This window comes from Zonotrichia leucophrys, chromosome 8, assembly GCF_028769735.1.
Source record: "Zonotrichia leucophrys gambelii isolate GWCS_2022_RI chromosome 8, RI_Zleu_2.0, whole genome shotgun sequence".
NCBI lineage: Eukaryota > Metazoa > Chordata > Aves > Passeriformes > Passerellidae > Zonotrichia > Zonotrichia leucophrys.
Genome location: NC_088178.1, coordinates 1,602,262 through 1,629,001, shown reverse-complemented (window position 1 = coordinate 1,629,001; position 26,740 = coordinate 1,602,262). Strand labels below are relative to the sequence as shown.

General features: G+C 49.5%; 2 protein-coding genes across 9 annotated transcripts in view; one reads left to right on the top strand and one right to left on the bottom strand.

The window, feature by feature from the left end:
- The window catches only part of PRRC2C (proline rich coiled-coil 2C), a 65,112-nt gene extending 44,415 nt beyond the window's left edge, over window positions 1-20,697 (top strand). For 2 of the 8 annotated variants that reach the window (XM_064720398.1, XM_064720395.1), the window contains exons 23-35: window positions 1,145-1,234; window positions 2,951-3,052; window positions 6,918-7,125; window positions 7,818-8,021; window positions 8,682-8,803; window positions 9,319-9,455; window positions 11,265-11,499; window positions 11,855-11,962; window positions 13,388-13,606; window positions 14,371-14,445; window positions 15,574-15,677; window positions 16,859-16,985; window positions 18,929-20,697. In XM_064720398.1, coding sequence (XP_064576468.1) covers window positions 1,145-1,234; window positions 2,951-3,052; window positions 6,918-7,125; window positions 7,818-8,021; window positions 8,682-8,803; window positions 9,319-9,455; window positions 11,265-11,499; window positions 11,855-11,962; window positions 13,388-13,606; window positions 14,371-14,445; window positions 15,574-15,677; window positions 16,859-16,985; window positions 18,929-19,195 — 1,998 coding nt within the window. In that variant the 3' untranslated portion in view covers window positions 19,196-20,697. The remainder of the gene's footprint in view (window positions 1-1,144; window positions 1,235-2,950; window positions 3,053-6,917; window positions 7,126-7,817; window positions 8,022-8,681; window positions 8,804-9,318; window positions 9,456-11,264; window positions 11,500-11,854; window positions 11,963-13,387; window positions 13,607-14,370; window positions 14,446-15,573; window positions 15,678-16,858; window positions 16,986-18,928) is intronic. The other 6 variants (XM_064720396.1, XM_064720400.1, XM_064720399.1 and 3 more) reach the window with 6 other exon arrangements.
- A 645-nt stretch (window positions 20,698-21,342) lies between these two features.
- Window positions 21,343-26,680, bottom strand: MYOC (myocilin). The gene is made up of 3 exons (XM_064720240.1): window positions 25,937-26,680; window positions 24,968-25,087; window positions 21,343-24,882 (listed from the first exon to the last, which is right to left on the bottom strand). Exons 1-3 carry the CDS (start codon window positions 26,427-26,429, stop codon window positions 24,098-24,100), a joined length of 1,398 nt encoding a protein of 465 aa, XP_064576310.1. The 5' UTR covers window positions 26,430-26,680; the 3' UTR covers window positions 21,343-24,097.
- Between the last annotated feature and the right edge of the window lie 60 nt (window positions 26,681-26,740).

The following is a 26,740-nucleotide window of genomic DNA, read 5'->3' as shown; positions in this document are numbered from 1 at the left end:
AAACAGAGAAAAGAGTTCTCTGTTTTCTTCATAAATGATAGAAACAAATCACTGTGCACATTGTTGTCTTACCCTGTTATGGTTTAGCTTGTTCTGGTCTTTTACCAAAATGAGCTCATCCTTTTAAGGAGGATTCTTTGTCAGTTACTATCTCAGTGCTCTAATTGCTTTTTTAGAGGCATTGCCACAAGCCTGAGGAGTAAATTGTGTGCACTTTTTTAGTAGCTTATCATCCTGCTGGTTGGATGCAAGGAAACAAGCATTATACAGCTTGTGTCTTCAAAATCCTTGTGAGTTGGCAAGTGCAGACCCTCAGTCCCAGTTCTGCTGCTGATTTGTCCTTCAGTTCTTTTGTGGTGTTTGGTTCTGTCACGATGGTGGAGCCTTTGCTGGCCTTCAGGGATGGAAAACCTCAGACATTTCACCTCCTGCAGCTGCAGGAGTCACTGCCTTGTTTGCTGAGCACAGGAAGGGCCACTAACTGTGCCAAAGAAGCTTCAAGGAAAGCCTCTGAGCACACTGGAAACCTCACTCCTTTTCTTCCTTGAAGTCATTAAGCAGTGCAGAAATCAGAGGTAGCCTGCACCATCCAGAGAATCTGAGTCTTGTGATTTTCAGAGACAAAACTTACAGGAGAGAAAATTGATTTACAAATTGCAACCATCCCTTTGTGTTCTTTTTAATCTGGAGGGCCTTTCTTGTCATTCTAAGAAATTTCTGTATTTATTTGAAGCTACAGAAAGCTTTCAGCTAAGGTATTTTACTTTTTAAGCAGACTGAAAGGGCCTGCAGGTGGCTGAAGCACAAATGATAATTGTCTGCACCACCACAGTCCAGTTTTACAGTGCCCAGAGATACATTCTGTATGTCCTTGCCTTACAGACTGTATTTTGACTTTTCTCCAGATGTACATTGTGAGGTCATGAGGCAAACTGTAATCTTCTAAAATCCTCCTGACCTCAGTAGCAATTCTGCAGCAAGGATTGCTAGACATGACTTGTAAAAAAAAAAAAAAAACCAGTGTGAAATTCTAATCTTCTGTTGCTTGCTGAACTCCTCCTGTAGAAAGGCTGCCATCTGTCCAAGAAATTGAAATGGAATTTAGGTAAGGGAGATATTTTAATGGAATTGTTTTTCTTCACAGGAGTCTGTAACAGACTACACTACACCTTCTTCTCATCCTAACACAGTGGCTACTAGCAGTACAAAAATGGAGGAGACTTTGGTGACGAACGTAAGTCCATTGCAGTGATCGTCTTGACTTTGAAGACAAGAAAATATTTTCACACTTCTTTTAAAGCACCAAATAGTGCCTTCAGTGTACAAGTCCACAGGGTTCCTTTCATGTGAACTAGCTGGGCTTTTTCCTGTAATCTTACTCTGAAGGACGTTTGGTTTGGTTAGTACCTGCTCTGGAATTCTTGAGGTGTTTTCTTGTCTTTTGAACAATCACAGTGAGCTAAAGAGCACAGAAAGTGGAGATGTTTGTAGGGACAATTCTACAAAAAGCACAGATAGGCACAGGGAGGGAGGAGTGTGTTCTTGGCAGCAGTTGGCACTTGAGCCTGGAACCAGGAGCAAAGCTCTGCAGGCTGAGTTTGGAGAAAGGCTCTCACAAACAAAGGAGTTTGGAACTGTAGCCTGAAATCACAGCAGGTGCATGCAGAGGGAGCAGCTGGATGGTTGTGAGAGCAGACAGCAGGCTCCAGGTGTTCAGTGGCTGTGGAGATGAGAGGTTTGCAGCCCTCAGAGCCAGTGCAGGGGTGCTGACTGGTGAGCGTGGCACAGTGATGGAGAGAAGCAGCTGGGTTGTGACTCGTAGCAAAATCAAGTTTGTCTGGAGTGTGCTGGGCCATCAGGGAGCTCGGATCTTGTGATTCTTGTTGTTTGAGTAACAGAATTAGCTCAGGGTTGAGTCACTTGTTGATGGGGGAAGGTAGAATCATGCAGTAGGATCTCAGTTTTTTATGAAGATGTCTTGTGAATTCCATCTAAAAATGCTTTTCAGCTTACTGCAGCACCGTTTGGAAGCAGTACTGATTGAACTTCTTACTCTTCTGCTGGCTTTCCTGGTAGTGTTGTGGTTTTTGACTTTGGTGGTTAGTGTGGAAGACTGAATTCTTTTGTGTTAATGAAGTCCAATCCTTGTGGATGTTAGAGTGGAATTTCTAACACGGGAATTAGGGGTTCCTGGCCACCAAGGATCTGTGCCATCCCCTGCTTCAAAGCCTCAGGATCTGTCTTGTGGATTAGCCTTACCTCATCCAGTGCAAGTCCATTAGCTAAGCTATGGATGGAGAAAGGAATAGTTAGGAGTAACAGACTGGACACTGCAGTATTTTTGATTCATTTCCTTTAAAACTTGTAGGAAATCCATTGGAGTTTTCATAGGCAAGACAGCAATAGCATTATGTCGGATTTATTTCCCCAAGTATCACATCTTTCATCTTTTGAAAGAGAAAATAACTGAACTCAATTATTGGATGGCAAATCTGTTGTAGTTTGTTTCATGGCCCTGTGATTTTGCAGGTCTATAAAAGCTTCCTCTTTTCAGAAACTGCATCTCAGAACTCAAGGTTCATGAAGCCCCCTGTACTGTATTGGTACAAAAAGGGACAAACCTGGCTTGGGAAGAATTTTTTTACATATCAGTAAACTGAAATGGTGCTTGAAATTAAACCCCCAAACAGACAATTGGTGTTTGTTTATGCAGAGGACATGGACACCTTAAAACCTTAATCTTCAGCCTCTTTGAGAGATGAGAAGCATCTTGGCACCTGCTGAGTGGCCTTTCCTTGCCTACCAAATTTTCACCTTATTTTATCAGTCTCCCTGCCAAATGCTCAAGCCTTGAAGAAATTATAGCTCACTTGATAAAGCTTGAGCTTTGCTTTCTGGGGCTTTTCTAGTAGACTTAGTTAGAATGTGATGTGTGTTGCCTGCCTTTCAGGTGCCCCTGCCCCACACCCTTCCCCTCCCTAGGAGGGAGACTTTACAACAGAGCTCCAGCCTAACTCCAGTTTCTCCCGCTACCGTCGACCTCACCCTCAAGGTATGTACCACATCCCTCTAAGGGTCGTTTTCTTGCATGCAGGGGAAAAAAAAAGTTATTGGAGAACTTGCTGGTGAACCTTTTTTTAGAGCCTTCCTTTGTTTCCTCTGCTGAACTGCTTTTGCATATAAATGGATGGCTGAAACACAGACTCTGTCGAAGGATGCATTTAAACCATAAATTTCTAACCCCGTTTTGCATTAACACTTGGCATCTCAACCAATCTTGGCTCCCACTGCCCTGAAAAACCAAGATCCTAGAGTTTTAGCATTGGGCCACAGTGCTCATGGCAAACCATCAGAATCTGGCTGAGGTTTTTTGAGTGTTGAGCTTAAAATAAGTTGCCTGGTTTGGTGTAAAGGCTTGAAGGATTTGCTTGATAAGCCAGGCTTGATTTCTTCTTAGTTGTAAGGCTTAGGTGCAGTGATAATGTGGTTTTGAGTTGGATGGCTGAAGTTCCAAGCAGTGACATGTAGCTGGTGTGTTGGTGTCTCTGGAGGGCAGTTAGATCAGGGAGTCAGAACGTTTTGTAGTGTTGTAAATGTTCTGTTGTTTCCTGCTTTCCAGTGCAGAGCAAGTGTGGAGAGTATTTCGAGCGCTGTTTTCCCATCTTGTTGGATTTTGGACTGTGTGCATTGTATAACTCACTAACACAGAGTTGGGCTCTAGCTTTGCTACTGTATTTTTAGAAGTTGTTGGATTTTTTCTTCTTTTGGTGTCCTAGATCTGCTTTGTCATTGTGACTGCAGGTGACTGAGCCAGTAGAAGTGTTGTTGCTGGTATTAGGGAACAGTGGTGTTTGACCTTGGTTTGTCTAAGTTTTTAAAAGAAGAAATGAAACTTGATTGGGTGCAGAGCTGATGCTTTAGAGGAACTTGCTTGTCAGTCCCAGTGAGACCTCTCTCACTGCTTGGTTTGACAGCTGCTTGCTTGTGTTCTCTACAGATGAGAAATATTCATGTTCTCTTGTTGAATCTCTGCTTCTCTTTTGTTAACACTTTTATTATAACACCTCTTTCAAACAGTGGACCTGCAGAAATGGGGAGAGCACTGTGGAGGGACAAGTAGTTTAAAAAAACCTGGGTTTCTGGTACATTCTTGTGTAATGAGTTATCCTAATGTGACTTTCTGGCGTCTGAAAGTGTTCTGAAATAGTCTCTGACTGGAGATGCAATCCTGTGTCACACAGGTAGGGCTGAAAGTTACCTCAGAGTGTGGGACAGTGCCCAGTTACAGAGCAAACTGTGGTGTCTGTGTCATTCATCCTGCATTTCTTTTCCTGCTCTTGTGGTGTCAGTGATTTCTCAGTGGGTGACAGATTTTTGGATGTGTGGTAACAAAATAGGATTTTGAGGATTTGTTTTGAGGCTGTCTTGAAGAACCCTCTGACTGAAATGTGGATGGAAAGATGTTTGGAAGCAGCTTTGTCCCTGATTTCTTCATTCCAGCCACTGGAGCTCTACCTCCTTTTCACAAACCCAGAAGGCTTGTTCTGAAGCACACTGAGACTGTCACTGTCCCTGCAGGCACAGCCCTGCTCTTTGTCATCCTCTTCAGTGCAGCCCTTGCATCTTTCCAAGGGTACTTCTGCAGCAGGAGAGAGGAAAGCATTTCCTTCATTTTCTTAAAAGAACAAAATGTCCAGGTTCTGCCTGCATAAAGGATCAGTCCTTGCAGCTGCTGTTCCCTCCATCCCCTGTCACAGAAAGCTGTGTGTGAAGGGACTTGTAGGGCACCTGGCCACAATTGCATCATTCTTCAGTGGGGGTGTGAGGTGCTCCTCGTTGAGATCTTGTTTCCTTGGAGTAACTTTGCTAAGGACACCTTTACTCAGTCATCCTCTCTGCTCACAGGGCTGTTGTAGGTAAGGAGCTGAGCAGAAGAAAGTCCAAAGCAATCTCCAACTGAGCTGCTTGGCCTTCTTCATATCCAAGGTTTCATCTAAAATTCCTCTGTTCAAGCAACTGACACGTTTGAACTTTGTTTTTCCAACCATTGAGACTTTGGTGTATTTAGGGAAAGGCACCCTGGGGTTTGTGTCCAGTGGAGGTTTTGGGTAACGTGGGCAGGGCTGCTCTGCAGTGAGGGCCCCAATGGATCAGTGATGAAGAGGAGCCTCAGGCAGCCATGATCTCCTCCTTGTTGCCCTCCTTTCTCCCTAACTGAGCAGTGAAGCTACAGCACTGTCCCCAGTCTCAATTTAGAGCCTCTTATTCCTCCATATCTGCTCTGGAGATGGTGCTGAATAGGCATTCCTAGAGTATCAATCTCTCTCGCATCTTTGCATCTTTTTGTCTAGTTTATAAAAGTTAGATATTGCTGAGAGGCTTTCCAAAAGAAAACTTGAGGACTCTGTGATATGCTCTAGGTGTTACAAAATGCAGTGTGTAGCTTTTGCTATCAATAGTTTCTCCAGGACATCCTGAAAACCAGTGAACATAGAACCTTCTACACCTTCTCCAGCCTGACAGTCACAGGTTCTTACTCACTTTGTGTCAGTGCCTAAACAGAATCATTGCCAGCATATCAGTGGTGAATTAACCTTGCCTGGTGTGTAAGAATCAGAGCCAGTTTGGAGGAGAATGTTGTGGAGGGGAAACAGTGAGTGATTGCTGGGGAAGATCTCAAAAATGAAAATAGGTGACTTGCCCCCAGAGGATTCCATGTGTAACTAAGTTTCCCTCCTCCCCCTTTATTCTCTTCAGGAATCCTGAAGCTCATTTTCCACATGGGTGTGTGTTGATCACCTGTGACCCACTTCTTTCAGTATTACTCTGCTTTTTTAGCATTTCTGAAGCATCTAGACAAATAACCTGAGCCATGTTTGGTCTGCCCAGACTCTGCCTGACTCCTGGAAAGCAGGGCAGGGTGGCTTTGAGACTGAGCTGGGGGGCTCTGGAGCAGGCAGTGAGGGTGGTGAGGATGTATTTGCCCCTTAATATCCACCACTAAAGGCAGCACCTGGCCTTGAAAAACTTAAGGTGAGCAGTTTCAGCTCTGCTAGCTAAACTTGTGTTTCCACTGGAGACACCTGAAGGTTCTGCAGAAGTCCATGGACCGTGTTTGAGCTTTTAAATTAGTGAGTGTAGTTTAAACATTAATATTTCTTGTTCATTGGACCCTCAGAAGTGTTTCAATTTCGATTTTGCACTGTCTGGCTAACGTAGCAAGAATTAGATTTTATTGGCTGCAGTAAAACAATGGTTGTTTCCACTTCTGGGGGAAGATAACTGTGTCCAAAATATTTAAAGTTTCATCTCCCTTGCTGTGCAAGACATAAGCTCATAATTACAGAAACAGGAGCATGAAGCATTTTTTAGCTTTAACATAAAGCAGCACACACCAGCTGTGTGAGTCTGTGGCTGCTTCTTGAGCAGGAGTTGCTTTGGAAATCCAAACTTGGCTGCTTCATGTTCACTGAGGTGTGCAGTGGGTGTCCTTGGTGGTCACTCCCAGTGGATGATGGACCAGGAAAGCAAAGGGCTGCTTCATTGGAATGGCCCAAGTCACCTGGAAGTAAAGGATTGATGGAAATATTCAGAGAGAGTTTTCCCTTTCTTTTGCTCACTGTGTCTTTGCTCTTCATGTCAAACAAAACCAAGCCAAATTAGCGTGAGTGAATTCTCTCCTGAGCATTGGCTGTAAGATGATGAACTGTGCACTTGTGCAGTTGGAGCAGATGAGCAGCTCCAACCTGAGGCTGTTTGCTTTTTGCATGAACAGAGTTGCACGATGACAGCGACTTCCAAAAGAGGCTGGCATGAAGCCCCAGTTGCCTTTTCACTAAAAAGAACTGTTAAAAGAGAAACAGGGACTGCTTGAAACTTCCTAATAGATGAGGACGTTGTTTTTTTCTTTTAAATAGATGGAGTCTGCACGCAAAGCATGGGAGAATTCCCCAAACATGGGGGAGAAGAGTTCACCAGTGACCTCAGCAGCATCTCCCATTGCTGGTGGCAGCAGCAGCAGCAGCAGCAACGCTGGGCCAAGCAGTGGCACCTACAGCTCTTTCTCAAGTGCATCAATGCCTCCTATTCCTGTGGCCTCAGTTACCCCCACAACATCCCTCTCAGGTAACTCATGCCAAGGCAGTGGTGTTCCTTGCTTATGTTGGGATTTAATTCCTTTGGGAATTGTTTAATGCAAAGCTAACAAAAAGGTTTGTGCTAGGAATGGAGTGTCAGATCTGAGCAGCAGCTTCCCAAATAACCTGTTAACTGACTTCACCTGTTTCACTTCAGTCACCTGAAAATAACATTAAACTACTCTCTGCCTAAGGAGAAGGTAAACTTCTCTTGTCTCTGGTTTAGTTTTGTTCAGCCAAATGGAGGCAAGCACATAGATTTTGGGGCAGAGGATAATTCTGATGTTTTACTCCTATTTGTACTCTTGCTTTTTAAGTTAAAGCTTCAAGAACTCATATCAAAACCTATTTGCAAAAGGCAGAGCAAATGTCCAGCTGCCCTTCACAACCACTGCTTGGTTTACCACCTTGGATTTTGGCAGCAAGCAAAAGCTGCTAAATCTGATTAGCTCTTCATCCCTTGGAATATTAGAATATATCTCTGTGAGGGTTAGTAGCACTTCCACAGTGAATCCACAGACCTGGCTCCATGTTTTTCTTGTGTTGCTGGAAGCAGCTGCATCAGGTTTCAGTGTTCTCTACCAGTTCTGTGCTCACACAGCTGCCCCAAAACTTGGACCTCTGAATGAGGAGGCTCTGAAATGTCTCTGATTGTTGCATCCCTGGCTTCTCTCCTCCTAGGAGCTGGAACATACACAACCTCCTCACTGAGTACAAAGACTGCAAGCACCTCAGACCCTCCAAACATCTGCAAAGTGAAGCCCCAGCAGCTGCAGACGAGCAGCCTGGCTTCTGCCAGCCACTTCTCCCAGCTGAGCTGCATGCCATCCCTCATTGCCCAGCAGCAGCAGAGTCCCCAGGTCTATGTGTCCCAGTCTGCAGCAGGTAATGCTGTTGGTGCCTGAGAAGCCACACATCTGCTTTTTTTGAAGCTGGAGAGTTGAATTTTGCTCTGCAGTGAAGACAGAATGATGATGAGTGTTCTGTACTCAGAATCACTAATTGTCTTACTGTAAATCTGCTCTGCTTTATCAGGAAGTACAAAGGTAGTGCTGTATAGATTGTTGAATAAAAGAAGTTTGAGTCTCTTAATGTACCAATTTTCTGTTGCAGAATTGTAAATTGCTGTTTAAGACCAGGAGTGATTTAGTTTTCTTAAAATGCTACAGTAGTTGAGAGTTGTGACAATTTTCTTTAAGGAAAATGCTGCCTCTAGTTAACAATCTAGTTCAATTACATGGCAGTGTTTCATGTTCTTACCCTTCCTTCACCCAAATGCCTTTTTTGCTCAGAATCTGTTGTTCATCCCTCCAAAATTGTGTGGGATTAGTGATACCTGTGCAAGACTGATAGATTCTGGGGGTGAATTGGAGAAGGTGCCAAAGCTTTTGAGGCAGCCAGTGCTCTGCAGTGCTGCTCCTTCTCCCAGGCCCCTGGAGCTGTTACAGACTGACATCTCTAATTCTTGATGAAAACCTTTCTAGAGGGGATGGTGTTGGGAATCAGGCACTGAAATCAGGTGCTAATTGTGTTGCTCTCCCTGAGGCACTGCAGCTCAGATCCCAGCGTTCTACATGGACACCAGTCACCTGTTCAACACCCAGCACGCCCGGCTGGCACCGCCTTCCCTGGCCCAGCAGCAAGGCTTCCAGCCAGGCCTGTCTCAGGTACCTGGGCTTCCTCATTCACCTTGTTCCTTCCCTATCCATATTGCCTTCAAAGTTCCACTAATGATGTGATGAGGCAGGGGACAGTGAGAATAAAAACTGCGAAAAATGAGAACATCCCTCCCCTTGCTGTGTGTTCTGGTGCAGCAGGCACTGCTTGGTTGTTTCCCATATATTTGTGAGTGGAAGTTTATTCTCTCAACTTCCATGGCAAAGTTTCTGTCCCTGGGAGGTGTTTCTGTGGCCATGTGAGCACAGGCTTAACTTCATACAAAATCCTATGCAATCTCCAGCAGTTGTTTTATATGCAGATCTGAATATTTCACTCAGTTTCTGCTGGTTGGTTGTGAGGAAAAATATAAAATTCAACTAGAAAGTAATTTTCATGAGGGCAGCAATGCAGCCTTGGGGATTTTTTCATAATGCTACACAAATCCTCACACACATTCAGCTGTAGTTTTTCTAATTTAATATTTTCTCTTCTTTCTAACCTAATTTTAATGGTTTTTATGCAGCCTGCTTCAGTTCAGCAGATCCCCATCCCCATCTATGCACCCCTGCAGGGACAGCATCAAGCTCAGCTGAGTTTAGGAGCAGCACCAGCTGTTTCACAAGCCCAGGAGTTGTTCAATTCCTCCTTACAACCTTACAGGTAGGCAACATGTACACATTTCTTTGGGGTTTGAGTGTCAGAATTATTGAATTTGGTTCCCTGCAGATTTGTCATATGTGCTCCATAGCTGTCTCATCTTGCTGTCTTCCCCAAATTTTTTTTTGTCTGAGAACTCTGTATGCAGATTGTCTGCCTTGTACAGATGTAGTTGTGAATCTGGGTTAAAAAATGATGCATATTTGTATCTTTAGAAACCAGGCTAAAGAGCTGAGAATATCAGTCTGTCATAGTAAGAGAGCAGAAAATGTCTGTCCCTTTAGTTCAGCAGTTTTTATTAATCAAACCAACATTGAGGTCTTGAAACACTGTGAAATTCCAGTTTGAGCTCCTAGGTAGTAAAAACCTCATTGCAGGGTATGTTTCAGAATGTTTTATTTGCTGCAGAAGGTACCAGTAGCACTGCACTGGCCCTGACAGACAGACAGACAGACTTCCACTGTGAGCCTCTCAAAGCTCCCTTGCCCTTCCTGGGAAAGCTGCTCCACAGCAGGGTAATTCTGACAAATGTTGTTAGTTCCACTTTGGGAAAGCTGCTTTGGAAGTTTAATGAGAGGGTTTTGCCTGGGCTGTAGTTCAGTCTGCTTGTTGCAGTGCAGAAGGCTGAGGCCACAGAAGGTTTAATTAACCACATTTGTATCCTGACTTTGGTGCTTGGCTGACTTTGTGGGACCAAACATTGCTTGTCCTGCTACAGCTGACAAAAGCTGTTGCAAACAGTTGGCTAATTGCAAACACACAATCAGGCTGGCATGTGGTCCAGATTAAATAAATCTGATCACACACAAACATGGCATTAATGGAGTTCTAACAGTGGGAGTGCTTCTCCCACATAGAAAACTGCAGAGGAGGAGAAACTTGGAGATGTACAGGTTGCTGGTTTAAAACATTACAACCAAAAGTTAAAAGTGAGCTAAAAAACAGCTTGGGGAAAAAAATTTGGCTCCATTGAAGCCAATCCTTTGGATCCAGTGTGGAAGAGTTTTTCCAGTGTTGTGCAGTGAGGGGAGGGTGCAGAGCAAAGCTCACACCAGCAGCAGGGAAAGTAAAAGGTGTTTTTACACATAAACACTCTCCTCTGAGCTCAAAAGCTTTCAGAGGAGCCCTGACTTAAAAACTCTTGATTCTTCAGGCTGAAGGTGGCTGCTCACCAAGTTGCTAGTTGGGATGTTCAGATAAATATTTCTGGTGGGCTAAAGCTGTGTGTGGTGCTTTGCTGTGCTGCTTTCAGTCTTCTTTAAACAAACTGCAGCTTCCCCATGCTGCTCACAGAGGGATTGAAGAGCTGGTTGAAATTAAAGGCTGTGAGGTCTTTTGAAATCTAAACACTCATTTGGAAGCTACCATGGTCAGCATGCAGTGCTTTAAGCTGTAGTAGAAGTTGGACTGTGGAGTGAAGAGAACAAAGCATTTCCCTCAGTGACTCAGTGGGGCTGCTCACAGGTGCTTTCCCATCCCACCTTGGAGCACAGGAACTAAGAACTGGCAGCTTTTTCTGTGTTACAGTTAATTATCCAAAAATTATTGCAGCATGAACATCAAAATAGCTAATTGTGATTTAAGATTTTAGTAAGAAGCCTCATTGTTTTTTCCTGTGGCCTTCAATAGCAGCTGTTACTTTGTTGTATGCAGAGTAAATAGAAAAAAATCTACCTTTCTCAGGTGAAAATGTGTTCAGTAGAGCTAAGCATCCTAATTCTGTTTAAAGATTATAAACTGTGCTGTTCATTTTGGTGGTTCATTGTTGAGCTGTGTCAGATTTTTTACGAATACCACTTGAATCTCTTACAGATCCCAGCAAGCTTTCATGCAGAGTGGTTTGTCTCAGCCATCCCCAGTGGTTCTGTCTGGCACAGCCTTACACAACTTCCCAGCAGTGCAGCACCAGGAGCTGGCCAAGGCCCAGTCCAGCCTGGCCTTCCAGCAGACCTCCAACACTCAGCCCATTCCCATCCTCTATGAGCACCAGCTCGGGCAGGCCTCAGGCCTGGGGGGCTCCCAGCTCATTGACACTCACATCCTGCAGGTAGGACATGCTCCCTGCAGCCCTTCTGCTCTGGGCTGCCTCAGGACTCCAGCTCTGGCTCAGTTGGGGTGGCAGCAGAGAGTGTTCTTTTCATTTAATAAATGTATATTAGCTTAATCTCTGAATTGAGGTTTGTTCCTCAGATTACAGCGCTCCTTGTGCTTCTGGCATTAATTAAATTCTCTAATTGTGATAAAGGGCTGTTCCACCAGCTGTAGATAAGAGCTTTATCACAAAGTGAAACCTTCACATGTATCAGCTTCCCTTGCTGGGCTTTCTGTGGCCCTGCTTGCTGCAGCAGAGCTGCTCTCCTGAATGCTCCTGATGGGAGATTTCTCTTCTCTTCTCTTCCTAGGCCAGAGCTACCCTCACTCAGGCTTCAAACCTCTACTCTGGGCAGGTGCAGCAGCCTGGCCAGAGCAATTTCTACAACACTGCACAGTCTCCCAGTGCTCTGCAGCAGGTAAACTATGGCATGGTAAATTTCCTGCATTGTATTCTTCCTAAAAGCATGCCGTGCTTGGTGGTGTCTGTGGGCTTGGAACAGAGGGGAGGGCTGAGACAGCCTCTGATTCTTCCAAAATCAAACTGGAATGGTAATAGTGAAGGCTCAGGTCATGTTGGTCATTTGTCCCTGGCATCCTTCCCTTGAATGGTTCATTTTTCAGTGATGGGCAGATATTCATTGGCACAGGGCTGTTGCTAATTGACTGAGGCACATGATGCCTGGATGGAAGCAGATACCAGGAGAGGTGGAGAGAGAGAGAGGCAAAGTCCAGGTGCTTAATGCAGCCTCATTGTTAATGCCAGTTCTAACTGAGCTGGAGCCCAGGAGTGCTCACAGAAAAGAACTGAGGAGTCAGCAGATAGGTGATCATGCAGGGCAGTAAAATAACTCCACTGATTTGAGGGCTTTGTCACTCTTCTGTGAAAGAACTGCTAAACTGTTCTGTGCAAGCATTCTGTCATATTTAAGGATACTGTCTAGTGGTTTCCATCTTCTGGTTGACTTTTTTATTGAAATGGCTTCCAAAACCAAACTTGGGATGGATTGATTTATTATAGCAGCCTATCTCCTACACTGGAAAAGGTGCCAAGACAGAAATCTAGAAGAGTGGTAAAAGATTGGATGTTGGAAATCCAGCATAGTTTTAAGGACCTTTTAGAGGAGTTGGTACTTTCAGTGTGTTCAGTTCTGGCTGTCTCTCTGATTTTAATCTGTCACCCTTCAGAGCAGAATCCTTGTAAGCCTTTCACATTTGGGAATCTCTCATCATTCTCCTTGTCACCTTTAGAATATGATTTTGCAGATAGTGGATTGTGAGACCAGGGCATGCAGTAACTCCTGCCAGTCAGGTCCCTGCTGTTGTATTTCCATGTTTGTCACTACCACTCTCTGCTGGTTTCAGCCCACAGCACAGTGATAAATGCAAGCAAGGGACAGGCTGTGTGTTTTTGTCTTTGTTTTTAAGCTCAAACTGCTGGTTGTTGGAACTCCTGGAAAGTAAAATCTAATTTTTATCCCAGTGTCCTTTGACTAGAATTATTTGAAGTAAACAAATAATAAGCCAGTCCTGTCCCTACCTGTGCCAGAACTGCCTTTGTTTTTCTGAGTTGAATTAAATTTCCCTGTCACACAGTGAAATCATGTTGAATGATGTTGGAGGCAGGAGATCTCATGCACCTTTGGTTCTGAAAAGCAAAGACCCAAATGCCATTAGAGCTGATTATAAAGGCAAACTGAGCAATAAATGCACTTATTTGCTTGCAGCTCTCTGGTTAAATAAAGAACTCACTAAGGGATAAAGCTGAGCTGGAGCTAGCAATGACAGTGACATAATGGCCTTTGTGTGTCTGTCCCTGGTGATGTTGTGCTCTCTCTCTGCAGGTGACAGTACCTTTGCCAGGATCACAGATTTCCCTGCCCAACTTCGGCTCCACAGCGCAGCCACTGATAGCCCTGCCCCAGTCCCTGCAGCCTCCACTCCAGCACACCCCTCCACAAGCTCAGGCTCAGAACCTGAGCAGACCTGCCCAGGTGACCCAGCCCTTCCGAGGATTGATCCCAGCAGGAACTCAGCACAGCATGATTGCTGCCACTGGGAAGGTAACAGCACTGCCACAGCTGCAGGACAAAACTCCTGTGAAGCACAGCTGCTTTTTGCTTTGTGTGACCAGCACAGCAGCTCATGCTGACTGCTTGCATCTTAAAAATCTGCCTCAGCTTTAAAAGATGAAAAAGCCAGTCAGGGTTAATGCCTGAGTGACTGGGTCTGTGCATTTAGCTGAGGTTTTGTAGCTAACTTGGTGCTGCTCCATTTGCACTGCAGGAATACCTGGTTTGATAGTACATCATGGACTGGTAGGGGATTTGATGCAGAAGCCATGTGGAAAACAGAACTGAGATGCTGTGGGAGCAGCAGGACTCTGCCAGGGCTGCTGGCAGATTCTGGGCCTGCCTGAGTTGGTTGCTTTGCTTCTGCACTCAAACCAGAGCAGGCTCTTTGGGCTCCGGGGTTTCCAGTGCAAAATGGGGAATTTTAGAGTTTTAGGGGCTTCAGTGGACTCTGTATCAGCCATGTCCTTAAGAATTGAACTCTGTAATCATTGCTGGGGATCTGCCTTCCTGAACAGCACAGCCTGGTGCTAAGAATGTAGCATTGTATGCAAGACAAGATCTTTCTGTAATTGAGAAAGAAAAGTCTGGTCTTGCAGCTCAGGAGAACTGAGCGACAGCTCTAGGAAGGAAATACCACTGAAACAGTGCAAGAAACTGGTGTGTCATGGGGGGGCATTCTCTCCTCTCCTGTATGTGAAGCTGCTGAGGGGATGTGTGGAGCTGGCTTCCAATCACAAGGTCTCTTGTCTTAGATGGAATCCCAGCTTTACAGGCACCGGGGATTCTCGGATAGTGCGCAGCACTCGGCAGTTGCAGTTCGCTTCCAGGTGAGCACTGGGTGACACCCTGGCCATGGACACAGCTCAGCTGGCTGGCAGCCACAGCAGGGTCCTCCCACCTCTGCACCTGAGATCCCTGCACCTGCTGGCCTCCATTTCAGGGTGCTTGTGAATATAAAATAACCCCACAGTCCCAGACATTTAAGCTGCAATACGAAAAATCTCGGGTGTTAATTCCACGTCTTGGACAGTAATGGCAACCAGAATTCCAGACTACCTAGATGAAGCTTGCATCTCCTCACCCCCAGAGTGTGTATGGTGGTTTTTGCACTGTGCAGTTTTCCAGTTCCATGGGATCTGGCCAAATCTTTTGAGCCTGGCAGTTGTTAGGAGCCCGTTTTGCAGGCAGCAGCATGTTTGTTGCTGCAGTTGTCACTGGAAAATGATTGCTCATTTCAGCAAAAATGAGGGAAGAGCTGCAGTGGGATGCTGGCCTTGGATGACTTTCCTGCCCTGCTCTGAGATTCCCATCATGTTGCTGCTAAAGAAAGTCAGCTTAAAACAGCCTCTCATTTCTAAGTGATTTATTGGTGCTGTTATGCTTCATGGCCATGTGTGGAAATACACTGTCCCAAAGACTAATTTATTCTGTTGAGTGTATCTGCAAAATAGCATTCAAGAGTCACTGCTCCAGTTAGTCTGGGGATTGTTTTGCATGAGTGACAGCTCCATTTTTACTGTGCTTTGGCTTTGTTTATTTTTATAGACCTGGACTATTGGGTGATATTCTTCTTCTCAGCGTTTTTCAGGATTATTTCTAAATATTTTCTTGTGGTACCTGAGATGGGAGTCTTGGAGAAGGAGATCTCAACCCCAAAACATATTTTTTTTCTTTTTTTTAGGGCCAAATAGATGAAATGACTCTCAAACCCCCTGTCATTATGCAGGAGGAGCAAGTTAGAAAGCCAGTACCATTGCTGCAAGTGCCAGATAGGGCAGGAAAATTGTACACAGAGGTGCTTGTGGTGCTGGGCTGTCCTAATTATAAGAGGCTGTTCTGCAGTCAGGCTTTCATCTCCACTTAAGTGACCTCTTTTCATTGAGGTAAGCTAACAGCTGCTTAGCAAATGGAATTTTTTTCATTAGAATTAACGTGTCAATTGCTGTGTTTTTCAGATATCAGAAATGGACCTGAAGGCCTTTGGAGGTGGCATTGATGTTAAACCTGGAACACCACCAGTTACTGGCAGGAGCACGACCCCAACCTCCAGTCCCTTCCGGTAAATCTCCCTTCAGCTCCACATTCCTCAAAACCAGAGCTAGAAAATGGACCTAGTCATGCATGAGCAGCCTTTTCTGGAGGGTGTGAGCTGAGGGGCCACTCATAAATGAGACACTGCTTGATCTGAGCTCATGAGCAGCATTCCAGTAGCTCAGCACATCTGCTGTGTTAAACAGAAGGAAATGGCTCTGAAATAAAAGGTGGAAAATACTTTTTTGGGTAAATGAAGAAACAAGAAGTGGCGAGGAAGATGTGGTTTGGGATAAAACTGTAAGAGTTTATCTGAATTGTGGGGTTCAAAGTAAAAAACACTTTAAGGCTTAGCAGTTGTGGCAACAGTTCTGTTAGAGGAGTAAGTGTTGTTGCCAGGTCTGTAAGCTCCTCACAAGTGAAATTAATAAAGAAAACAGACTCCTTTAAGCTTACAAAATACTGGTGTGTGGAGCTTAGCTGGTGTCCCTCTGCTCATTTTGCCAGGAGTGCATCACCCACACCCTCTGTAAGACAAACTCTGTTTCCTGAAGAAGGCTCTTCACTCTTTCTTCTTTTTCTTCTTTTTCACTCTTTTCTCTTTGAGGGCTGTTTGCTGCCCTTCCCCCAGATAATCAGTGAAGCTTCATGTAATTCCTGGTGATTGAACACCTTGGAAGTTTTAGTGGAGGGTCACGTTCTCAGCCAGATAAAACAAGGAGAGCATTTTGTGTGAATTCTTGAAATGTGTTCAAGTGCATTTTGAAACATGGGACAGCAGGTCAGGGTAGAAGCAGCTGCATGTTCACTGCCTGCTGGGACAAGCCCTGAGCTTGCTATGGTAGAGCAAAGAGTGGCTGCAAAGGAACATAAGATGGAAATTACATGGAAACTACATCTAAAATCACAAACATCACAAATCTGACATCAGTGTTTGTCTCATGAGTGTTTGGGGGAAAGGGCTCTTTCATACAAACATGCCCTGGACCCTCTTCATAGCCTAAATATTTCTGATTATGATTTCTCCTTGAATTCTGAAGTTCTGAGGTTTTTTTGAGCTTCTATATAGAAAAGGTTTCACACTTTTATTTTAATTCAGACATTGATGCTTCCCCCCTCCAGTGCTGAATTTCTAGTTAAGTTGTAACTAGGGGCAGAAACAACCTGTGAATGAAAGCAGTTGATTTTAACTGGAGTTCTTTCTTTTAGGGCCAGTTCTACAAGCCCTAACAATCAGTCCAATAAAATGAACAGCATTGTGTACCAGAAGCAGTTCCAGTCAGCAGCTGCAGCTGTGAGAATGACACAGCCCTTTCCTGCACAGTTTGCACCACAGGTAGGTGATGGTGGCTTCCTGCAAACACATTTGTCCCTCTGTGTCACCCGGTGGCTCTGACTCGACCCTGTCTCCTCAGCCTCTGTCATGGGGAGATAGAAAATGGCATCCTTAAAATGAAATGGTGTAAGAAACCAAGATCAAAGCAAAAAATTACCTCTGTGATCTTGCTTACAGGTAGTGCTGATTTTGTGGTGTTTAATTTAGAGTTCTGTGCAAGTTGTGAATGATGTAGAACAGATGGTGCTGTGGCTTCCCCAGGAGCTGCAATGCACCTCATCCTGCAGAAACAGGGGAAGGGGAGCAGCTCTGTCTCAGAAGGGTCCCAGTGCATCTTTTACACTTGTAAAGACAAAGCAGATTTTTGTCTCCCTGTTGTTGTGTGTGTGTGTCCCAGCCCTGTTTCTTGTAAAAAAGCAGAAAACCTTGAGAGAGGTACAGGGAGGTTTAGTGCCTGTATTGTAGTTGGGGTTCCTTGTGTTAAGGTGCTCCTTTCTAATTTAAAATAAAAAGGTGTTTGACTGCACTGGGCTTTATTGTCCAACTTCTGAATGCTTGAACTCTTGATGGAGTCTCTGCAGTCTGGGCAGGACAGACAAGTGCTTGCTCTGTTACAGTATCAAAAGTGTAACTGGAAGGTGTCTCAGGGGGAAATGCACAGGGGCAGGTCAGGGTTGCTGGTAGGATTCAGAGGAAGGCAGGAAGGCAGTTTGTGCTGGTAGGATTCAGAGGAGGGAAGGAAGGAAGGCAGGCAGTTTGTGCTGGTGGGATTCAGAGGAGGGAAGGAAGGAAGGCAGGCAGTTTGTGCTGGTGGGATTCAGAGGAGGGAAGGCAGTTTGTGCTGGTGGGATTCAGAGGAGGGAAGGAAGGAAGGAAGGCAGTTTGTGCTGGTGGATTCAGAGGAGGGAAGGAAGGAAGGAAGGCAGTTTGTGCTGGTGGGATTCAGAGGAGGGAAGGAAGGAAGGAAGGCAGTTTGTGCTGGTGGATTCAGAGGAGGGAAGGCAGTTTGTGCTGGTGGGATTCAGAGGAGGGAAGGAGGAAGGAAGCAGTTTGTGCTGGTGGGATTCAGAGGAGGAAGGAAGGAAGGCAGGCAGTTTGTGCTGGTGGGATTCAGAGGAGGGAAGGAAGGAAGGCAGGCAGTTTGTGCTGGTGGGATTCAGAGGAGGGAAGGAAGGAAGGCAGGCAGTTTGTGCTGGTGGGATTCAGAGGAGGGAAGGAAGGAAGGCAGGCAGTTTGTGCTGGTGGGATTCAGAGGAGGGAAGGAAGGAAGGAAGGCAGTTTGTGCTGGTGGGATTCAGAGGAGGGAAGGAAGGAAGGCAGGCAGTTTGTGCTGGTGGGATTCAGAGGAAGGAAGGAAGGAAGGCAGGCAGTTTGTGCTGCCTGGGATTGCTCAGAGCAGGGGCAGATGAGGCTCCAGCTCACCCAGAGCACAGCTCTGGCCTGGTTCATTCCATCCCAGTGCAGGCTCAGGCTGTGCCCAGAGCCCCGGGAGGGAAGGGGGAGCTGAGGCTGTGCTGCTGGGAGGGAGGGAGAGCCCTGAGAGCCCTGTGCCCTGCAGGCAGCAGGGACAGCTGGGGTGGGCCCAGGTGGGGCTGTGCAGGCACAGCTCCTGCTCCTGTGTGAGCTGCTGTCAGCAGTGCTCCTGCTTGTGCAGCTCTGCAGTAGCAGTGCCATGAGAATAGGGTGGGTGATCCTTCACACTGTTGTCCCTGATTGTCTTTCTTGGGGAAGGGTTAGGGAAGCCTGGGCATGATGGTGAACTGCTGCTGAGAGCCAGGCACCCAGCCCTGGTGACATCAGGGCAGCAGCAAGATGGACACTGCCTGTCCAGGATAAAGTGGCCACTGTGGTCAGTCCTTCCCCTTCCATATGGGAAATGCTTGTGAGGTCACTCCAGTTCCAGTGTCCTCTCTGCAGTAAACTTACTTTCTCCCTCTCTTAAGGCAAAGCAAAGAGCAGAGGTCCTTCAGTCCACCCAGAGATTCTTTTCTGAGCAGCAGCAGCAGCAGCAGAACAAACCCGTAGGAGGCAAAGCCCCCAAAGTGGAGGAGAACGGGAGCAAGCCCAGCGAGGCGATCGCTGACTCTGCCGGAGTCTGCCAGGACAAAGGCGAGGAAAAGGCCACGCCCGCGCCTGCTGCCACACCCAAACCCGTCAGAACTGGACCAATCAAACCTCAGGCAATCAAAACCGAGGAAACAAAATCTTAGAGGCTGTGTTGCCCTGGAGGGGGAGAGGGGAGGGTGGCCGAGGAGTCAGCAGCGTCAGTGGGTGGCCCGAAGGATGAGGAGCAGCCTGCCCTCCCTGCCTGGGTGCCGGCGGCAGAGGTGCCAGCTGAGCCCTGGCTCTCGGGGTCACCCCTGCTCTGACAGCACGAAGGCTTTGGGGTGTGCAGGTGCCACACGTGCTGCCCCCTTTGGCTCGCGCCCCTGCTCCCCAGAGCCAAGCCCGGAGCAGCGGCGGCCGTGGGGAGGCGTTTCTGGCTGACACAATGACTCCTTATTCTCTTCAGGCTCTGATCTTCAGCTGCTATTCATCTTTTTATAAACCCCTGAGTATGAGAACATGCAGATCTGAAGATGGTGCTGGGCCAAGTAACGTGTGTTAAGTTTTTAGTGACTTAAGAAGCTTCTATCTTGTATAAACAGAGGGATCCACGCACCTGCCACGCCAGGCTTAACCTAACGCAGAGTAACACTGGCAGTGCTGGATTTCCCTCTGCAGGCAGTGCTTTGCTGGCTGCTGCTGCTTGGATGACAATTTACTGCATTTAGATCACCATATGAAAAAGCTACTTGGCCACCTGTGTCCTCTCCACCCGCTGCCCCCTCAGTGGCTCCCAGCCCTGGAGTTGAAGGTTCGTTGCATCAATAGTCAGATTTGTTCCGTTCACCCCTGTCCAGCTGTCTTGGTATGATGCAAGTGGTCCCTAAACGGTTTCCAGTTTCTGTCTGTAACACAGCAACGAGCACTTAAACTGTGTCACGAGAATAAAAGAAACCTTATCAGATGAACGAGAGTTTTATCTCCAAGGTGCATTCTTTATATCAGAGCTGCATCGCACCACCTCCTTGCCCACAGTGTGCTGGAAAGTAGAATCAAGTCAAATAAATGCCTTTTTAATTGTATCCTCTAGTATTCTAGCTGTAGGACAGTACTGTATGATACTTCTGTGAATGTAAGATATCCTGTACCTGCTTATGATATGTAGTAGTGACTGTGCTATACTGGAGCTGTTTTTAATAATGTTATTCTAGAGGTTTTTTTCCAGACAATGATTGAAAAAGCTAATAAAAAGCACCAGGTACCACATCAGTAGCAGAATTTGCTGGTTTTTTCTGGGATTTTTTTCTTTTTTTTTTATGTTTTTTGGAAGGAAGAGTTGAAAGTCTAATGTGTATAATTTTGTTCAAATGACTGCAGAAGCTGGAAAGGCTATTGCTGCTATTGATGCCTAGTGAATCGCTATTGGTTATCTTTTTATATAAATATATATATAATTTGAATTTTTGGAAACTAGCTGTGATGTCAACTTTGGAAAAAAGTATCCCACTTGTAGTGTGAGTTGGCATTGTACAGAAATTAACAGCCATATTGGTCTAGAAATGTTAAACTTAATTTTTTTTCCATTTGTACAGGGGTAACGCACTGTATGAAATATGTACGGTCTTATTTACATGGGTTTGATTACAGAAACTAATAAAGTATTCTCTAAATAAAGCCCCTGGCTGCTCTCATGATTCTGCAGGAGGCAAGCAGTGCTCCCAGGGGGAGAGGATTCTGAAGGAAAATGCTCCCAGAAGCTCCTTTGTTATCCTGGCACTTTCCAGCCCTTCTCCAGCCAGGGGCTCGCAGGACGTGGCCACCACTGCCCCAGCAGGAGCCTGGGGGTGTTTGCTGGGAATTCCATCTCCAGCTGATGGAGCTGGGATGGTGCCACTTGGCCCATCAGCCAGTGATGCCCTGAGTTTGAGCCTTCTTATTTTCCAGATTCTGTTCTGTATTTGTGTATAACTCTGGACTCCATATAAAGTGTTGGCAGGTTCTCCTCACAGCTCAGTCCCACAGAACAATCCTTTTCCAGCCCCACAACCAAGGGCACCACTGCAGCTTCAGGCCCAGAAAGTGCCAACAACAGGGAATGGAGGAGAACAAACTGAGAGGATGGGACTGCATAACCAGGAGCTGGAATTGGACAATGAACCCCAAGATAGAAATGGACCAAAACTTAGAAAAGTGTGAGAACTCCTGACCCAGGGTCCATCCTGGGTGTAGCCACAGCTGGCTCTGGTACTGCCCAAGGTGTACCTGTGGAGGCCTTGTTAATAAATCTCCCCTGCTTCATTCCTTTAACAAATCCCTCCTGTATTCCTGTAGCTCTGCCCAGCCCCTGCTCCAGGGAGCCTCCCAAGGCAGCAGCAGCAGCAGCAGGGGACAGGCAGGAGTTGAGGGAGCCCTGGCCACCAGAGGGAACTTGCTTCCCACAAACACCAGGAACTTTGGGTGTCGCTCTCTGGGGAGAAGGTGCTGGCTGGCTCTGCACCTTTGCTGCCCAGCTTGGTTTTGTTCAGGGTAAAACTGCAGCAATGTGGAGTAAATCAAAGGTGCTGGAATCCACAAATGGAGCTGTGGGCAGGTCACACACAGGGTAAATCACCTTTTTCACAAGGATCTGTGTGAGCACAGCTCAGTAAATGCTTGGGAAGGAGGGTGGACATGGGGCTCTGAGTGAATGTGGACACTGCTTCCACCTAGAAACATTCTATAAAAGTAACTGAGGTGTGGTGATGCTTCCCTGCTTTGAGGTTGCCCTCAGCCTGTTGGACACCCCAAAACTGGGAACTCATTCCCCAGAGTGTTCTATTTTTAAAGAAGTGCTGCTAAAAGGATTCATGTTCAATTCTGTAATAATAATTCCATTGGGAAATCAGAGGAATTTCCCACAGTTGGCTGTGGGAATGTACCAGGCTTTGGACTATTTTGTGCTCAGAGCAGAACAAGGGGAGTATTTCTGCAGAAGTTTAATTAAAGTTTGGGCATTTTGTGCCTCTAAATAACCCAGGTTTGATGTGTGCCTCTCCAAAACCCCAAACCACGCCAGCTGCCTTGAGGCCAGGTGGAGCTTTCAGTCATTGACCCCGCTTGATTGAATATTTTATGACATTTAATCAGATAACTTTGCTCCTGGCTATTTACACTGGAGTAGCTCTTGCTTTTTTTTAATTTGAGTGGGATTTGGCTTGTAATCTCTTTTCTAGGACTCTGGTCATCAGAAATAATTGTGCTGAACCTCACAGAAATTAGGAAACAATTTTGTTTGGGGAATTCAATTTTTTTTTTCCCCCTAATAATGTTGAGGCTGTGAAAAGGTCATAACTATTCTGCAGGGTGAGAGCCAGAGGGGTTTAAATGTGACTGGGGCCAGATCCAGCAACCCCCTGGGCTCAGGCTGCTTTCTTGCTGGGATGTGGGCAGGCAGGGCTTGTTTTCCCAAAGCCTGTTAAGTAAAGCAGTGTATTCAGCGCTGTTCAGCTGCAGCCCAGCTTTCTGGAAATCCTGTGTACATTGGCTTGTCCTCCTTTATTTTCTCAGGCAATTAAGAGATGCACTGGCCGCGGCTTGGGGCGGAGCTGTCTGCCCTCGGTGTCTGCCCTCGGTGTCTGGGCCCAGCGAGGCGCTGCTGCCGCTGCCGGGGCTCTGCTCCAGCCCTGCCCTTCATCCCGCCCTGCTCTGGCACAGAAATGCCTTTCCCCACCCTTGGTGCCAGCTTTGCTGGGCACTGCTGGCCCTGCCTGCCGCCTGCTCGGCTCTCCCAGCTCTGCGTGTGACAGTGACAGGGCTGATGTGTTCCTGGCCCTGGCTCAGGTGAGATTCCTGCCCAGGAGCAGGATTGGGTCTTTCAGCCTCCTCCCTCTGTGCTGGGCTCCCCCCTGCAGCTTCCCAAACATTCCTCACATGTATCAGCTCACTTTTTACAACCAGCTCGTATTTTTTCCAAAATAAAGCCTGGGGATGATGGATAAACCAAATGCTTCATTGTGATATGCAAACATACAGTGCTGCTACACTTAAGAAAAGAGTCAGGACAGCAGAGGGGTGAAGCATCTCCCTGATCATCACAAGTGTCCCACTGTGTTCTCTGCCCTTTTCCACTGCTCCAATAACTGGTGTGTTGCTGTCAGGAGCTGCCTCCCAAACTGTGGCATTTTCCTGCCTGTAGGTGCACCAAGAGTGGCACCAGCCCACCACACTCCTTGGGAAACAGCCTTGGAAAAACAAGGTGTGAGGCAGCAGAGGTGCTGGGCAGTGTTTATTGGGCCAGGACCCCATGCAGCCCCTGGGGAATGTGGTTGCTGCTGCCCCAGGTGCCAGAATGGGAAAGAAGCTTCCTCCTAGAAGCTTTCTACAATAAACAGATAAAACAGCGTGGCTTGGGCTGGCTGGGGAGAGCTGCTGGCCTGGGAGGGCTGCAAAGCTGAAGCACAAGGCTGGAAGGGCTGGGACCGAGAGGCCGCCCGGCTGCAGGTGCTCTGCCAGCACTGCTCACCCCTGCTCTCCTCAATAAAACAAGGCTTGTGCCATGTGTGTCTGTGTTTTCTGCTGCTTTTGAGCCCACTCGATGAGTTCTGGAGGTGGCTGAGCTCCAGGATGCCCTTGGGCACTGGGAGTGTGGGATGCCAGCGGAGGCTGTGGGATCTCTGCAGGGCTGGAGCCTGGAAACAACAAACCCTGCCCCGCAGAGGGGCTCGCTGCTCACAGCTAGGGAAACGCGTTTATTTTAAGGCAGGATCCTCCTGCACAGCCCTCCCCATGCCTGAGCCCTCCGTGCTCCACATTCACGGCCAGGCTGGGTGCTCAGGGAGGTGCTGCAGCAGCTCAGGGCTGGGCACTGCGGGGACCCATCCGGACCCCACCGAGGCTGCTGAGAGGCGCTTCCCTGGCTCTGGAGCAGTGAGCGCCTCCTCTCTCTCTCTGCTGCACAACGCGATGTGGCGGGGCAGCACCCCGAGGCTGCGGGAGGCGGCGCTCCCGGGGGACAGGGGGAGGGAAGCGGGGTGCCAAGGCACGCACCGAGCCCCCGGGGGCTGAGCCGGCGCACCGCCAGCCCGGGCTCACGGCCGCGACAGGCGGACGGGGTAGGTGACCATGTTGAAGCTGTCCCAGGCGAAGAGCTGCCGCTCGGCAGGGTTGTAGTCCAGCATGCTGAGGTAGCGGAAGCGGTTCTCGAAGGGGATGCTGAGGGCACGGCTGGTGCCCGTGGCGGTGTCGTAGGCGAAGTTGATGGTGGCGTTGGGCGCAGAGTAGCTGCTGACGGTGTAGAGGGTGCCGCAGATGAGGAAGGAGTTGGCCACCCCCCGCTTGCGGATGTTGGTCTCCCAGGTCCGACGGATCTCCAGCGTCTCGGGGTCCAGCTTGGAGAGGACGATGGCTCCCCGGGCCTTGTCGGTGCTGTAGATGACCCAGAGCCCCGTCTCATCCACAGCCAGGTCGATGTCGGTGTAGCCCCCCCAGGAGTAGGGGTACTGCCCGTGGTAGCCGGCGCCGGGGATCTCCCTCTCGGCCGTGATGCTCTCGCCCCGCAGGTCGTAGCGGGCCACGGAGCGGGACTGGCGGGGCTGGAAGAAGAGCCCGCCGCGGTAGATGACGGCCCCCGTGCTCTCCAGGGGCCGCGGCAGGATGTGCACCTTGGCGGGGTAGCCCCGGGCCAGCTGCTCGGCCTCCTCGTACTGGAAGAGCTGGCGCACCTCGGTGCCCACGGTGTCCACACGCCACGTGTTGTCGCGGGTGAAGGGCGGCACGGGCTCGGGGTCCTTCATCCACACGCCGTACTTGCCCGCGATGGAGTCCGCCCGGCCGAACACCACGGGCTCCCCCACCCACAGCAGCTGGCCGCAGCCTGCTCGGGGACACGACGGGACACGGAGCGGTCACCGCCAGCCCCTCGGCAGCGGCGGGGCGCGGGGCCGGTCCGGTGCCCGTACCTGAGTCCTCCTTGCCCGGGCGGGCGAGCGCCGTCTCCTCCAGCAGCCGGGACACGGGAACCTCGCTCCTCTCCGACTGCAGCTCCTGGTAGCTCAGGGGCTGCGGCTCCCAGCGCGGCGCTGCAGCGGGGCCAGGCACAGCGTGAGCGGGCTCAGCCAGCCCCCCATAGTGCCTGCCTGGCCCTGCCGCTCTCGGGGGCTCAGCCAGCCCCTCACAACCCTGCCTGCCCCTGCCGCTCTCGGGGGCTCAGCCAGCCCCTCACAACCCTGCCTGCCCCTGCCGCCCTCGGGGGCTCAGCCAGCCCCTCACAACCCTGCCGCCCTCAGGGGGTTCAGCCAGCCCCTCACACCGCCTGCCTGCCCCTGCCGCTCTCGGGGGCTCAGCCAGCCCCTCACAACCCTGCCTGTCCCTGCCGCTCTCGGGGCTCAGCAGCCCTCACAACCTGCCGCCTCAGGGGCTCAGCCAGCCCTCACACGCCTGCGTTCCCTGCCGCTCTCGGGGGCTCAGCCAGCCCCTCACAACCCTGCCTGTCCCTGCTGCCCTCGGGGGCTCAGCCATCCCCTCACACCGCCTGTCCCTGCTGCTCTCGGGGGCTCATCCAGCCCCTCACAACCGCCCTCGGGGGACTCCGTGCCGGGTTGCTGCCCCCCGAAATGCCGATGCCTTTGGCAGGAGCCCAGTGCCCCCTCCACTGCAGCGGGGCACATCTGTGACCATTCTCTTTGGGGGATACTCCTAAGAGCCCAGATGAGCACGGTACCCTGCATTCCCCCTCTGCTGCGGGGCAGGCGGGGTGGGGAGGGAGGCATGGGGCAATGGGCTGCGACATCCCAGCACGGCTGAGCCCACCAGGGTCCCCAGGAGCGGGGGGCAGCAGTGGGGGCACAGCTCGGAGGCCGCACGGGGACCCGGCCAGAGGGAAGGAGCCGGCGGCAGGGATGCGCAGGGCTCCCGGCCCCGGCACTTACCCTTGGCGGGGGCACGCAGCGTGTCCCGGCCGGGCCCCTCTCTGCCGGGGGGGCAGCGGGCGGCCCGCAGCCGGGTGATCTCCTGGGCGCTGCTCTCCAGCCGCCTGCCCAGCTCCTCTTTCTCCCGCTCCAGCCGCCCCTTCTCCTCCTCCAGCCGGGACTTGGCCCGTAGCAGCTCGCCGTACGCAGCCTCCAGCCCGGAGGCTTGCTGAGAGTCCCGTGCGCCCCCCGGCTCGGCTCCGCGCGGCCCCGAGCCCCCCGCTCCTCGCTCTCGGCTCTCCAGCCGACTCAGGCGGGCGGCGAGGGCGGCCAGCTCGGCGCGCAGCTCGGGCACGCCGCCGGCAGCCTCGGGGCAGGCGGCCTCCACGGGGCTGGCCACCGTGAAGGAGTAGGTGCAGCGCCCGGAGCTGTCATGGGCGCGGCGGAGGAAGGCGGTGTCCGCCCGGCCGCCCAGGGCCACGGAACCCCAAAGCAGCAGCCAGACCCCCAGCATGGCCCCGGCGCCCCCCTCTGAGCGCGCCGGCCACCAGCGCCCGCATTTATAGAGCAAGAGAGTCGGGGCGGCGGGGGGCGGGCGAGCCGGAACCTTCCAGATGCCTGCGGGGGCACCGGCACTGCCCCGCCGCCTCCCCGGGGCCGAGGCCGTGTGCCAGGGGTGACGCCGGGGCGGGCGGGCCCGGGCCGAACCCACGGGGGCCGCTCGGGGCCGGGGCCTGAACCGAACCCGCCGACCCCGACCCCGCCTCAGACCGGCCCCCGTTCAGGCTCAGGCTCAGGCTGGCCCCGCCTCACCTCAGGCTGGCC

Excerpts from the sequence above, each read along its gene's own strand:
- MYOC (XM_064720240.1), bottom strand. The coding sequence starts at position 26,429 with ATGCTGGGGGTCTGGCTGCTGCTTTGGGGTTCCGTGGCCCTGGGCGGC. Across the intron at positions 25,088-25,936 it reads GCTGCGTGCCCCCGCCAAGG|CGCCGCGCTGGGAGCCGCAG; the intron begins GTAAGTGCCGGG and ends GCCCCGCTGCAG. Across the intron at positions 24,883-24,967 it reads CCCGGGCAAGGAGGACTCAG|GCTGCGGCCAGCTGCTGTGG; the intron begins GTACGGGCACCG and ends GTCCCCGAGCAG.